The 14,416-nt window shown below is 50.9% G+C and overlaps 1 protein-coding gene across 1 annotated transcript; it reads left to right on the forward strand.

Annotated features, from left to right (window-relative positions):
- The first annotated feature begins 51 nt into the window (after positions 1–51).
- On the forward strand, positions 52–2,727 carry CD2BP2 (CD2 cytoplasmic tail binding protein 2). The gene is made up of 7 exons (XM_003918682.4): positions 52–184; positions 692–795; positions 1,076–1,211; positions 1,337–1,494; positions 1,595–2,030; positions 2,111–2,217; positions 2,303–2,727. Exons 2-7 carry the CDS (start codon positions 718–720, stop codon positions 2,411–2,413), a joined length of 1,026 nt encoding a protein of 341 aa, XP_003918731.1. The 5' UTR covers positions 52–184; positions 692–717; the 3' UTR covers positions 2,414–2,727.
- Positions 2,728–14,416: the final 11,689 nt, after the last annotated feature.

Consider the following 14,416-nt stretch of genomic DNA (forward strand, 5'->3'; position numbering starts at 1 on the left):
CCCTCGCTCACCGCGTACTTCCGCCCGCTCTTCCAGTTAGTTCCCTAACCCGAGTGAAGCCACTTCCGGGCTTCCCAGGCGCCTTCCACAGTCCTCTTCCGGGTGATGGCGGCCGGGTGCCCCGGATGTAGCCTTGGCGCAAGCATCTCTTCTTTTCGCCACCTCGCCTCCCGCGGAGTCCCAGGTGAGCGCGCGAGGGTGGGACAGCCCGGATCCCCGTGGCCCTCTAATTTGTACACAGCCCGGGACAGTTGGGGCTCACCACACGGAATTGGGAGTTCGGAGCAGGGAGGAACGGGGTGGCGAGAGCGCCAGGTCCTGGGTCTGCCCGGGCCCCGCGAGCTCCGAGAGAGCCAGAGTAGGAGGCGGGGGTCAGCCGGTCGAGCCGGTGGCGCCCAGACTGCGGGGGCTGGAGTTGGGAGCGGTCACGTGGTGAAGCCTGTCCCCTGTTGGCCAGGGTCAGGGGATCCAGAGGGTCCGCTCCTCCGTCCCCACCCCATTTAACTCGCGGATGCTAGACCCAAGTCCTGCAGGCCTCCTGGCTGCCAGCTTCTCTTCAGCCCTTGCTTTTGTGCTCCCTCCGCTCCCAAATTGTACCTGTCACAGACCAGGAAAAATATTTGCTGTGCTGGGTCCTCTGGTGGCGAGTCCCCTCCTCACCCCATTCTCTTTCTCTGCATCCTTTCCTCAGCTTGAGAAACACCTCTCTGCCCCGTCATGCCAAAGAGGAAGGTGACCTTCCAAGGCGTGGGAGATGAGGAAGATGAGGATGAAATCAGTGTCCCCAAGAAGAAGGTGAGGGGGCCAGACTCCTTTGTGTGGGGGAAAGAGAGGAGCTAGAAGCCTGAGGAGAAAGAAAGCTGGCGGGAGTGGGGCGGGGCGGGCAGGCAGAGAAAAGCCTAGTTTTTTCAGGTTCTCTGAGGAATGGGTTGGGAGCATCTTCAGTGTGGGTCCTAAAATATTTGGGGAAGTAGTCGAGATCCTGAAATATTTGGGGAATATTTGGGTCCAGATCCGGAAGTATTTGGGGAGGTAGCCAGTAACCTGCATTTCTTGACTTGACTCCTGCTCACAGCTGGTGGACCCTGTGGCTGGGTCAGGGGGTCCTGGGAGCCGCTTCAAAGGCAAACACTCTTTGGATAGCGATGAGGAGGATGATGATGATGGGGGGTCCAGCAAATATGACATCCTGGCCTCAGAGGATGTAGAAGGTGAGCTGTACCCAAGAATACACTCTGCTGGAGAAACAAGTAGGGGCCTCTGGTGGTGTGGAGCGAGGGAGGCTCCGGTCTCTTTTTTCCATGCCTAGAAAAGGGCACCTGTGTCTTTGGTGCAGGTCAGGAGGCAGCCACACTCCCCAGCGAGGGGGGTGTTCGGATCACACCCTTTAACCTGCAGGAGGAGATGGAGGAAGGACACTTTGATGCTGATGGCAACTACTTCCTGAACCGGGATGCTCAGATCCGAGACAGCTGGCTGGACAACATTGACTGGGTGCGGCCCAGGGGCTCGTGTGGCTGGGGCCTGGGAGTGGCGGATGCTAGGCCTGCTCCCATGGCAGTTCGTGGGAAATCACTGCATCTTTCCATTACAGGTGAAGATCAGGGAGCGGCCACCTGGCCAGCACCAGGCCTCAGACTCGGAGGAGGAAGACAGCTTGGGCCAGACCCCAATGAGTGCCCAAGCCCTCTTGGAGGGACTTTTGGAGCTCCTGTTGCCTAGAGAGACAGTGGCTGGGGCACTGAGGCGTCTGGGGGCCCGAGGAGGAGGCAAAGGGAGCAGCAAGGGGCCTGGGCGTCCCAGTTCCCCTCAGCGCCTGGACCGGCTCTCCGGGTTGGCCGACCAGATGGTGGCCCGGGGCAACCTTGGCGTGTACCAGGAAACAAGGGAACGGTTGGCTATGCGGCTGAAGGGTTTGGGGTGTCAGACCGTGGGACCCCACAATCCCACACCCCCACCCTCCCTGGACATGTTTGCTGAGGAAGTGGCAGAGGAGGAACTGGAGACCCCAACCCCTACACAGAGAGGAGGTAAGCTTGGAGGACAGAGGAGGGGGCAGTGGGCGGGAAGTGAGACACTGGAGGTCAAATGGCTTTGCCTGTTATTTTAGAAGCAGAGTCGCCAGGAGATGGGCTGGTGGATGTGATGTGGGAATATAAGTGGGAGAACACGGGGGATGCCGAGCTGTATGGGCCCTTCACCAGCGCCCAGATGCAGGTGAGCTGCTTTCTCCCTCCTTCTGGCTTGTCCCTGCTTCCCCTACTCCTGTCAGTCCTTCCCCAGCTCTGCCCTCTCCTTGCAGACCTGGGTGAGTGAAGGCTACTTCCCGGACGGTGTTTATTGCCGGAAGCTGGACCCCCCTGGTGGTCAGTTCTACAACTCCAAACGCATTGACTTTGACCTCTACACCTGAGCCTGCTGGGGGCCCAGTTTGGTGGGTCCTTCTTTCCTGGACTTTGTGGAGGAGGCACCAAGTGTCTCAGGCAGTGAGGAAATTGGAGGCCATTTTTCAGTCAATTTCCCTTTCCCAATAAAAGCCTTTAGTTGTGTATTGGGGCCTTGGCTGTGCTGACGGCCAGAAGCCAGGGGCCTTCTCCACAGCCACTTTTGACTTGCCTTGGTCCCTGAGTGTTTGCTCCCATGAAGATCTTCTTTGGAGGTGCCTGTCAGGTGTCCTGTGGCCTCACTGCCTGGACTCTGCTTGCTGTGTAAACACCCCCAACTGCGCTACTCTGGGTTCCTCTCTGAGGTTTCTTGTTTGGTTCCCCTTAGGTCTTTGGCTTTCAGGATGTCAAATTCTTTGTCCTTGTAGCCACCAGGGGATGGAGCCCCAGAAGTGGAGCTTTTAGGCCTGGAAGGACCGGGGCATGGAGAAGACATTGGGTCCCTGTTGGGGGTGAGCATGGAAACCTTTTACTCTTGCTCCACCCTCTCAAGCTCCATAGACACTGGGCAGAAGTGGGATGAGTGGTCCAAGACCGAGATCCCTAAGGTTCTGAGAGCCAGTATCTTCCCTAGCCTGGCTTTCCTCTCTCCTCGCAGTCGTTCCCATAGCCCTTCAGTGAAATGCAAACTCAGTGGCCAAGCGTGGGCCAAGCGTGCGTTGTACTGGCACAGAGGGGCAGTGACTCACTGGAGGTCACAGGAATCAAAGGGCTGGCCCAGAACCAGTGGGCTCCTTTCCCAGACCTTTCTTGGCACAAAGCCTTTGCTGCCTGGCCTTTGAGGCCCTGCGGCCTACATTCCTTCGGCCCCACTAGGTGCCTGGCACAGGGCTAGTGCCTTCAGGAAACTGAGGTAGCTGGGCTGGTCCCCTTCCAGGAATTCAGAGTTTGGTGGCGGAGGCATGGGTGTAATTCTATAGCCTGGGCCTGGCACCCTCCACCCCCCACCCCCTACCAGCATTGCCTTATGCCTCCCTTGCACCACGTTAGATGGTTTCTTCCGGTTTTCCATTCTGGCTGCCCTTTGGAATCTCCTGGGGAGCTGTAATATCTGTTTGGATATTCGGATTGAGCTGGTCTAGGTTGTGGCCCAGGCATTGGGTATTTCGGAAGCCCCCAGGTGTTTTCAGTTTGCAGCCAGGCCGAGAGAGAGCCCCTGGGTCCGACCCCCATGGTTGAGGCACCGCTAGCAGGAGGGCTGGCTCCTGGACCCCACCGTGGTTGTAGAGCTGAGCGTGTGTGTGGCTTTAGTGGCGTCCGTTAGTTACGGGGATCTGGGCACCGGAGCTGCAGGACACTTGGAATCCCAGGGCAGAAAGGGCCAGACGAGCAACTAGGAAAGACTTGGGGGCCAGGGCGGAGTGGGGTTACCTGACGCTCTTGTGAGGCCTGCTCTAGTGCCTGCTCACACTGGAATTTCACTCACTCCAAGAAGCCATCAGGGGTAAGATACTTTCCTTTAAACGTCACTAAGAAAGAAGAGGCCTGCCAGTGACACAGTAAGATGCCATTGATCTAAAGATGCGTCTTGATTTCAGAAAGGTCCGGAAGTGGAAAGCAGGTGTCAGGGCTGAGGTACAGGGTTCACCTGTAGGCCCCAGGGATGGTCTCTCAGGGGTGCTGAGTGAGTGCATGGTAAATCGATGGAGCCCAGGGGCGCCTCCTGCCGGTGTCCTCCAGGCACTCAAACCTAGCCCTTCCGAAGCCGACCTCACGTGACCTCACAGCCCCTCCTTAGGGCGCCTCACTGATGACGGTGGTGGGTGAAGTAACAGCCACCAAAGATGTCCAGGTTCTGAACCTCAGAACCTGGGAAAGTGTTACCTTGTATGGCAAAAGGGACCCGGCGCCTCTGCTTCAGTTCAGGATTTCATGGTGGGGAGATGACCCTGGGTAGTTGAGGTGGGCCCCGAGTAATCATGGGGGCCCTTATAAGGGAAAGGGAGTCAGGAGGGTCTGCGCATGAAGCAGGGAAGCTTCTGGCTCTGAAGATGGCAAGAAGGCCCAGAGCCAGGCGATGAGGTGGCCCCTGGAGGAGCTGAAAAAGGCATTGGATTCTGCCCCAGAGCCTCCGTGGAGAAACAAAGCCGCACTGACACAGCTTCAGCCCGGTGAAAATCATTTTGGACTCCTGACCTCTAGAACTGTAAGATAATAAATTGGTGTGGTTTTCAGCCTCTCAGTTTGTGGTAATTTGTTAACAACCCCAATAGGAAACAACTACTCATGCATCCAGCGGACGCCTCATGAACCACCCGATCTCGCTAAGTTCTCCCTTCCTGTGACCACATTGCTATTTCAGGTCCCTGTCAGGACTTATAAATGTGGCTGTCTCTTGCTAGGGTGGCCTTTATAGTGCATCTGAATCAGCACTCCTTGGCTTTTTATTTGTTTTGTTTTTAGAGACAGGGCCTTACCTAGGCTGGAGTACAGTGGTGTGATCATAGCTCACTGCAGGCTTGAACTCCTGGGTTCAAGTGATCCTCCCACCTCAGCCTCCTATGTAGCTGGGTCTACAGGAGTACACCACTTCACCTGGCTAATTAAGAAACTTTTTTTTTTTTTTTGTAGTGGCAGGGTCTTGCTTTGTTGCCCAGGCTAGTCTCAAACTCCTGCACTCAACTGATCCTCCCAGCTCAGCCTCCCAAAGTGCTGGGGTTACAGGTGTGGGCCACTGTGACCAGCATGCTTTTCTTTTTTAGTTGTATATATGCAGTTTATATGTATACAGTTTGTAAGATATATATAGAGAGAGATTTTGTTTGAGTAAGCTTTTTTTTTTTTTTTGAGATGGAGTTTTGCTGTTGTTGCCAGGCTGGAGTGCAAATGGCACGATCTCAGCTCACTGCAACCTCCGCCTCCTGGGTTCAAGGGATTGTCATGCCTCAGTCTCCTGAATAGCTGGGACTACAGGCACCTGTCACCACGCTTCAGTACCCTTCAGTGGTTTTTTGTATATTCACAGGGTTGCGCAACCATCACCACAGTTTAATTTTAAAACTTTTTTTTCCTGCCATGAAAGAAACCTGACCCATGAGTAGCCCCTCCCACTACTCCCCACCCTTCTTCACCCCCCAGCCCTGGCAACCACCCATCTACTTCCTGCCTCTAGATTTGCCTCTTCTGGGCATTGAAGATAAATGGAATCATACATGTGGTCTTCTGGGTCTGGCTTCTACTTGGGCCTATGCTTTCAAGTTCAATTATGTTGCAGATATCTTCATCTATCTCGCTTTGTTTTGTTTTGTTTTGTTTTGAGACTGAGTCTTGCTCTGTCACCCAGGCTGGAGTGCAGTGGTGCGATCTTGGCTCACTGCAACCTCTGCTTCCCAGGTTCGAGTGATTCTGCCTCAACCTCCCAAGTAGTTGGGATTACAGGCCTGTGCTACCATGCCCAGCTGATTTTTGTATTTTTAGTAGAGACCAGGTCTCACCATGTTGGCCAAGCTGGTCTCGAACCCCTGACCTCAGGTGATCTCACCTCGGTTTCCCAAAATACTGGGATTACAGGTGTGAACCACTGTGCCCAGTCCTCATGTTTATTGTTGAATAACAGTGTATTGTGTGCATGTATGATATATTACTACTAATTGAACTTCACCCTTTAAAACATTTTTTTCTTACTAATTCAACTGTACACTTTTTAAAAATTTTTCTAGTTTTCCCCTAATGTCCTTTTCTGCTTCAGGATCCCTTCTGGCACCATGTTATATTAAGTGGTCACATCTCCTTAGCTTCCTCAGCTTGACAGCTTCTCAGACTTCACCTGTCTTTGTTGACCTTGATAGTTTCAAGAAGTGCTGGTTAGGTATTTTGTAGAATATTCCTTTTTTTTTCTTTTTGGGACGGAGTCTCTCTCTGTCACCCAAGCTAGAGTGCAATGGTGCGATCTCTGCTCACTGCAACCTCTACCTCCTGGGTTCAGTGATTCTCCTGCCTCAGCTTCCCGAGGCAGGAGGCTGGGATTATAGGTGTGCGCCACCACGCCTGGCTAATTTTTGTATTTTTAGTAGAAATGGGATTTCACCACATTGGTCAGGCTGGTCTCAAACTCCTGACCTCAGGTGATCCATCCGCCTCGGCCTCGCAAAGTGCTGGGATTACAGGTGTGAGCCACCGCACCTGGCCTCAGAATATTCTTTTTAAAAACAACTTTTTAAATTTAAAATATATATATGTATATATTTTCTAGATATGAGGTCTCACTATGTTGCCCAGGCTGTTCTTGAACTCCTGGGCTCAAGTGAGTCTCTCGCCTCAGCCTCTTACAGTGCTGAGATTACAGGTGTGAGCCTCCACACCCAGTTGAATATTCCTAAAATCTGAGTTTGATCCTTTTTCTCATGAATAGGCTTGGGTTATGGAGTTTAGGGAGGAGGACCACAGAGGTGAAGTTCTTTGCTTTTCACTTAAAACTTTTTTTCTAAGCCTTTTTTTGAGACCAGGTCTTGCTCTGTTGAGCCAGGTGGAGTGCAGTGGTGCAATCATGGCTCAGTGCGGCCTTGAGCTTCTGGGCTCAAGTAATCCTGCCTCAGCCTCCCTAGTAGCTGGAGCAAGAAACGCATGGCGCCACTCCTGGCTAAATTTTTGCGATTTTTTTTTTTTTTTTTTTTTTTTTGTAGAGACAAGGTTTCACCATGTTGCCCAGGCTGGTCTCGAACTCCTGACCTCAGGTAATCCGCCCACCTCAGCCTCCCAAAGTGCTGGGATTACAGGCGTGAGCCATGGCGCCAGGGCCTGAATGCAGCCTCTTGCCTTGGCCAGGTTATCATTCAGAGAAGCAGCAGGAGTTGGGGAAGGAAGTCCCAGCACTCCTAGCAGAGGCCTGGGGTGTCAGACTCTGTCCTGGGCACTTGCTGGGGCCCTGTGAGAGACAAGGCCTGCACAGGAGTCCAGCGGGGTTCAAATAAGCGAAGGCTCCGGCTCCTCACGCGGAGGAATGAGGGCTCTTCATGTCTCTGCCACATCTGCCACCCCTGCCCATGAGGAGTGGCTAGTTACCCAGACCCCAGAGCGGCAGTGTGGCCAGCTTGATGACCTGCTGCTAGTCGTGCATGACCTCCCAGGCAGAGGGTCAGCCTGAGCTACTTGCCTTCCGTTCTGCTCCTGGCAGGAACCAAGCTGGAGACCTGGACATGCCCAGCTCCTCCTGATGTGGAGACCTGAGAGGAGTTTCTCTCAAGGATGGATTCCAAGGCAGGTGTTTTGTGTGGGGCCCAAGTAACAACAGTGCTCCATGGAGTCAGCAGCCACTCTGAACTCCCTGTGGAGCCCAGTCCCCAGCTGCCAGGCACCCTCAGGGGTATGCTCTGCAAGGGAGGGTTCAGCGGCCCCTGACCACCTACACCCCCTGCAGCGGGCCACCCCTGCCATCTCCAGTTGGCCGCTGCAGATGGCTGCGACCCTGTCCTCACGAGGCCCCTGTTCCCCAGGAGGCTTCTGTATCCCAGCTTCCCAGCTGCCCAAGCAGACGTGGCACATGACCTGCCTGTAAAAGTCAGCAGCAGGCGCTGGCAGCCTCTGGTTTCCCTGTTCTTATTTATTATTATTTATTTTTTATTTGTATGTATGTATGTATGCATGCATATATATGTATTTATTGAGACGGAGTTTCACTCTTGTTGCCCAGGCTGGAGTGCAATGGCGTGATCTCGGCTCACTGCAACCTCCACCTCCTGGGTTCAAGTGATTCTCCTTCTTCAGCCTCCTGAGTAGCTGGGATTACAGGTGTCAGCCACCACGCCCAGCTAATATTTTTGTATTTTTAGTAGAGATGGGGTTTCACCATGTTGGCCAGGCTGGTCTTGAACTCCTGACCTCAGGGATCCACTCGCCACAGCCTCCCAAAGTGCTGGGTTTACAGGCGTGAGCCACCGTGCCCGGCCCTTTTGATTTTTTTTTTTTTTCTTTTACTTTTTTCTTGAGACAGAGTCTTGCTCTGTCACCCAGGCTGGAGTACAGTGGTGTGATCTTGGCTCACTGCAACCTCTGCCTCCTGGGTTCAAGCAGTTCTCCTGCCTCAGCCTCCTGAGTAGCTGGGATTGCAGGCGCCCGCCACCATGCCCAGCTAAGTTTTGTAGTTTTAGTAGAGATGGGATTTCGCCATGTTGGCCAGGGTGGTCTTGAGCCACCTCCCAAAGTACTGGGATTACAGGTGTGAGCCACCACACTGCCATTTATTTTTAGAGACAGCATCTTGCTGTGTTGCCCAGGCTGGAGTGCAGTGGTGTGATCATAGCTTACTACAGGCTGGACCTCCCGAGCTCAAGTGATCCTCCCATGTCAGCCCCTTTATTTTTATTTTTTATAGACATGGGGTCTCACCTGTTGACCAGGCTGATCTCAAACTCCTGGCCTCAAATGATCCTGCCTGGGTCTCCCAAAGTGTTGGGATTACAGGCATGAGCTGCCACGCCCAGCCCAGTTTCTCCATTCTGATGCCATCATACTTGCTCTTACCTTCCTGATATCCCACCCATCCCTATTCCCTCCCCATGCAGCTACCCTGCAGCTCTCAGTGGCTTCAGACCTTGTAGCTCCAGTACATTCTTTGGGACACATTTCTCTGTCTTGAACACTTCACATTCCCTTGGATACAATGTGGGCATTTGCCCTCTGGCCTCAGACATTGAAGCCTCTTACCTGGCCCAGCCTTCCCAGGCTTATACACTAAGCCTGTTTTCTGCCAGGCGTGTAATCCCAGCTGAGATGGGCAGATGGCTTGAGCCCAGGAGTTTGAGACCAGCTGGGCAATATGGCGAGACTCCTTCTCTACACACAAAAAAAGTGTGTATATATATATATTTGTGTGTGTATGTGTGTGTGTGTGTCTGTGTGTGTGTGTATTTGACAGGGGAAGAAGAGGGTATCTGGCATTTATTAGGGACCTAAATAAGTTCAGAATATTATGTTTAATCTCCTTGACTACCTATTGAGTTACGTATCTCTCCCACTTTGCCGATGAGAAAAACGAGGCTCAGAGAGGTGACATGCAACATCGCATAGCCTGAGGGTGGTAAAGCCAGGATTTTAACCCAGGTCTTTGGGACTCTAAAGTCCAGTCAGAATTTTTGGTGAAGTGTCTGCTCATATTTTTTGCCTGTTTTAAAAACTGAATTGTTTGTCTTCTGATTGATTTTGTAAGAGACCTTGATCATTATATATTCCAGATATGAGTCCTTTGTCGGATTCTGTTTTGTGAATATTTTCTTGATCCATGACTTGTCTTTCTTTTCCCCTCCTCCATCATCATCTTTTGAAGAGCTAAAGTTTTAAATCTGATTAAAATTTAATTTGCTGATTTTTTCTTTTTTGAGACAGAATCTTGCTCTGTTGCCCAGGCTGGGGTGCAGTGGTGCGATCTCACCTCAGTGCAACCTCCGCCTCCCAGGTTCAAGCAATTCTTCTGCCTCAGCTTCCCAACTAGCTGGCATTAGAGGTGCACACCACCATGCCTGGCTAATTTTTGTATTTTTAGTAGAGATGGAGTTTCACCATATTGGCCAGGCTGGTCTTTTTTTTTTTTTTTTTTTGAGACACAGTCTCACTCTGTGGTCTAGGTCGGAGTGCAGTGGCGCAATCTTGGCTCACTGCAACCTCTGCCATCTGGGTTCAAGGGATTCTTGTGCCTCAGCCTCCCGAGTAGCAGGGACTACAGGCTGCCACACCCAGCTAATTTTTGTATTTTTAGTAGAGAAGGGGTTTCATCATGTTGGCCAGGCTTGTCTTGAACTCCTGACCTCAAGTGATTGGCCCGCTTCGGCCTCCCAAAGTGCTGCGATTACAAGTGTGAGCCGCCGCACCTGGCTTAATTTGTTGATTTAAAAAATCGTTTGTGCTTTTTGTGTCCTATTTAAGAAATCTTTGGGCCAGGTATAGTGGCTCATGCCTGTAATTCCAGTATTTTGGGAGGCTGAGGCAGGAGGCTCAGTTGAGTCCAGGAGTTGGAGACCAGCCTAGGCAACATAGCAAGACCCTGTCCCTACAAAAATTTAAAAAATTAGCCAGGCATGGTGGCTCGAGCCTGTAGTTCCAGCTACTCCATTGGCTGAGGCAGGAGGATCTCTTGAGCCTAGGAGTTTGAGGCTGCAGTGAGCTCTGATTGTGCCACGGCACTCCATTCTGGGTGACAGACCAAGACTTTGTCTCTAAAGAAATGAAATAAAAAAAATAAATAAAATAAAATGCATTTTAAAAATTAAAAAAAGAGCCAGGCACGGTGGCTCATGCCTGTAATCCCAGCACTTTGGGAGGCCTAGATGGGCAGATCACCTGAGGTCAGGAGTTTGAGACCAGCCTGGACAACATGGTGAAACCCCGTCTCTACTAAAAATAAAAAACTTAGCTGGGCATGGTGGCTGATGCCTGTAATCCCAGCTACTCGGTAGGCTGAGACAGGAGAATCACTTGAACCTGGGAGGCGGAGGTTGCAGTGAGTTGAGACTGGGCCACTGCACTCCAGCCTGGGCAACAGAGGGAGACTCGGTTTAAAAAAAAAAAAAAAAATTAAAAAGAGCACTTCTGGGAGTGAAAAAGAAAAACCTTTCTCTTGATGCCTAGAGAACTGTGCTAACTCCAAAGATAAAGCTTTTACTTTAGGCGCTGGCCTCAAATTAATCTTGTAGGAACGTTTTTTTGTTTTGTTTTGTTTTGTTTTGTTTGTTTTTTGTTTTTTGAGACAGAGTTTCGCTCTTGTTGCCAGGCTGGAGTGCAGTGGCACGATCTTAGCTCACTGTAAGCTCCGCCTCCCAGGTTGAAGTGATTCTCTGCCTCAGCCTCCTGAGTAGCTGGGATTACAGGTGCTGGACACCACACCTGGCTAATTTTTTTATTTTTAGTAGAGATGGGGTTTCACCATGTTGGTCAGGCTGGTCTCAAACTCCTGACCTCGTGATCTGCCCACCTCGGCCTCCCAAAGTCCTGGGATTACAGGCGTGAGCCACTGCACCCGGCCTTATTAATTATATTTAAGGCTATTCAAGTTTTCTTTTCTTTTCTTTTCTTTTTTTGAGACAGAATTTCACTCTGTTGCCCAGGCTAGAGTGCACCAGTGTGATCTTGGCTCACTGCAGCCTCTGCCTCCCAGGTTCAAGTGAGTCTTGTGCCTCAGCCTCCCCAGTAGCTGGGACTACAGGCGCACATCACCACACCTAGCTAATTTTTGTATTTTTACTAGAGACGGGGTTTTGCCATGTTTGCCAGGTTGGTCTTGAACTACTGCTGGCCTCAAGTGATCCACCTGCCTCGGCCTCCTGGGATTAGCACTTTGGAAGGCCAAGGTGGGTGGTTCACCTGAGGTCAGGAGTTCAAGACCAGCCTGTCCAACGTGGTGAAACCCTGTCTTTACTAAAAATACAAAAAATTAGTCCAGCGTGGTGGCAGGCACCTGCAATCCCCGCTACTCAGGAGGCTGAGGCAAGAAAATCGCTTGAACCTGGGAGGCAGAGGTTGCAGTGAGTTGAGATTGCACCATTATACTCCAGCTTGGGCAATAAGAGTGAAACTCCATCTCAGACAAAACAAAAGAGAGAGAAAAAAAAGAAAACCCCACAAAGTGCTGGGATTACTGGTGCGAGCCACCTTGCCCGGCCTATTCAAGTTTTCTATTTCTTTTTCTTTTTCTTTTTTTTTTTTAAGATAGAGTCTCGCTCTGTCCCCCAGGCTAGAGTGCAGTGGTGCAATCTCGGCTCACTGCAAGCTCTGGCTTCCGGGTTCACGCCTTTCTCCTGCCTCAGTCTCGCGAGTAGCTGGGACTACAGGCGCCCACCACCACGCCCTGCTAATTTTTTGTATTTTTAGTAGAGACGGGGTTTCATTGTGTTAGCCAGGATGGTCTCGATCTCCTGACCTTGTGATCCGCCTGCCTTGGCCTCCCAAAGTGCTGGGATTACAGGTGTGAGCCACCGTGCCCGGCCTTCTATTTATTCTTGAGTGAGCTTTGGTGGTTTATTATTTTTAAGGAATTTGTCCATTTTGTCTGTGTTGTTGAATTTACTGGCATAAAGTCGTCTATGAAATTTCCATCAAAAATTTTACTTTTGATGGGTTATTTGTACTTTGAACATGTCATTGGACTGCCTCTGGTTTCTGTTGTTTCAGATAAGAAGTCACTGAGCCACCGCTGGTCGGGTGAGGTGGCTCATGCCTGTAATCTCAGCACTTTGGGAGTCTGAGGCAGGAGGATTGTTTGAGGCCAGAAGTTTGAGACCAGCCTGGGCAACACAGTGAGACCCCCATCTCTACAAAATAAAAGTTAAAAAAAGCCAGCTGCTTGTCAATATTGATGTTTTCCTACACATGATGAGTCTTCCCAATTGCTGCTTTTATGATTTTCTCTTTGTCTTTGAACAGTTTACGATGCAGCTGGCTATGGATCCTTATGCATTTATCCTGTGTGGCATTCTTTGAACTTCTTGGATGCGTAGATTACTGTATTTTTTTAAAATCAATTTTGGGAAGTTTTTTTTTTCCATCATTTCATCAAATATTTTTTTCTGCCCTCTCTCTTTGCTTTCCTCCTGGGACTCCTATATGCTTGTTGTGCCTCCCACAGGTCTCTCAGTTCTCCTCTTCCTCCTCCTCCTCCTCCTCTTTCTTCTTCTTCCTTCTTCCTCTTCCTCTTCCTCTCCTTCTCCTTCCTCTCCCTTTCCCTCTCCTTCTTCTTCCCTTCTCCTCTCCTTCTTCTTCTTCTTTCCTCCTCCTCCTTTTCCTCCTCCTTCTTCTTTCTTCTCTTTCTTTTTGGAGACAGGATCTTGCTCTGTTGCTCAGGTTGGAGTGAAATGGTGAAATCTCAGCTCACCTCTGCCTCTTGGGTGGTCCTCCCACCGCAGCCTCCTGAGTAGCTAGGACTACAGGTGCACACCACCACTCCTGGATAATTTTTGTTTGTATTTTTTTTGTTTTTTGAGACGGAGTCTCGCTCTGTCGCCCAGGCTGGAGTGCAGTGGCGCGATCTCGGCTCACTGCAAGCTCTGCCTCCCAGGTTCACACCATTCTCCTGCCTCAGTCTCCCGAGCAGCTGGGACTACAGGCACCTGCCACCACACCTGGCTAATTTTTTGTATTTTTAGTAGAGACAGGGTTTCTCCGTGGTCTCGATCTCCTGACCTCGTGATCCGCCTGCCTTGGCCTCCCAAAGTGCTGGGATTACAGGCGTCAGCCACTGCGCCTGGCCAATTTTTGAATTTTTTGTAGAGACAGGGATTCACCATGTTAGCCAGGCTGGTCTTGAACTTCTGAGCTCAAGCAATCTGCCCACCTCAGCCTTCCAAAGTGCTATTCATTTTTCTTTGCTTTTTCTCCTCTTTCTTCTTTACTTTGGATGGGATGGTTGTTGTTCTTTCCTTTTCTTTGTTTTTTTCTTTCGAGATGGAGTTTCGCTCTTATTGCCCAGGCTGGAGTACAATGGCACTATCTCTGCTCACCACAACCTCCGCCTCCCGGGTTCAAGTGGTTCTTCTGCTTCAGCCTCCTGAGTAGCTGGAATTACAGACATGCACCACTACGCCCGGCTAATTTTGTATTTTTCGTAGAGAAGGGATTTCACCATGTTTGTTAGGCTGGTCTCAAACTCCTGACTTGAGGTAATCCACCCACCTTGGCCTCCCAAAGTGCTGGGATTACAGTAGTGAGTCACCACACCAGCCCCCACTTTTTTTTTTTTTTGGTGACAGAGTCTTGTTCTGTCGCTCATGCTGGAGTGCAGTGCAGTGCAGTGGTGCAATCTCAGCTCACTGCAACCTCCGCTTCCTGGGTTCAAGTGATCCTCCAACCGCAGCCTCCTGAATAGCTGAGACTACAGGTGCACACCACCATCCCTGGCCAATTTTTGTATTTATTTATTTATTTATTTTTTGGAGACAAAGTCTCGCTCTTGTCGCCCGGGCTGGAGTGCAATGGCGAGATCTCAGCTCACTGCAACCTCCACCTCCCGGGCTCAAGTGATTTTCCTGCCTCAGCCTCCTGAGTAGCTG

The sequence above is a fragment of the Papio anubis genome, chromosome 18 (assembly GCF_008728515.1).
Source record: "Papio anubis isolate 15944 chromosome 18, Panubis1.0, whole genome shotgun sequence".
NCBI classification, from domain to species: Eukaryota; Metazoa; Chordata; class Mammalia; order Primates; family Cercopithecidae; genus Papio; species Papio anubis.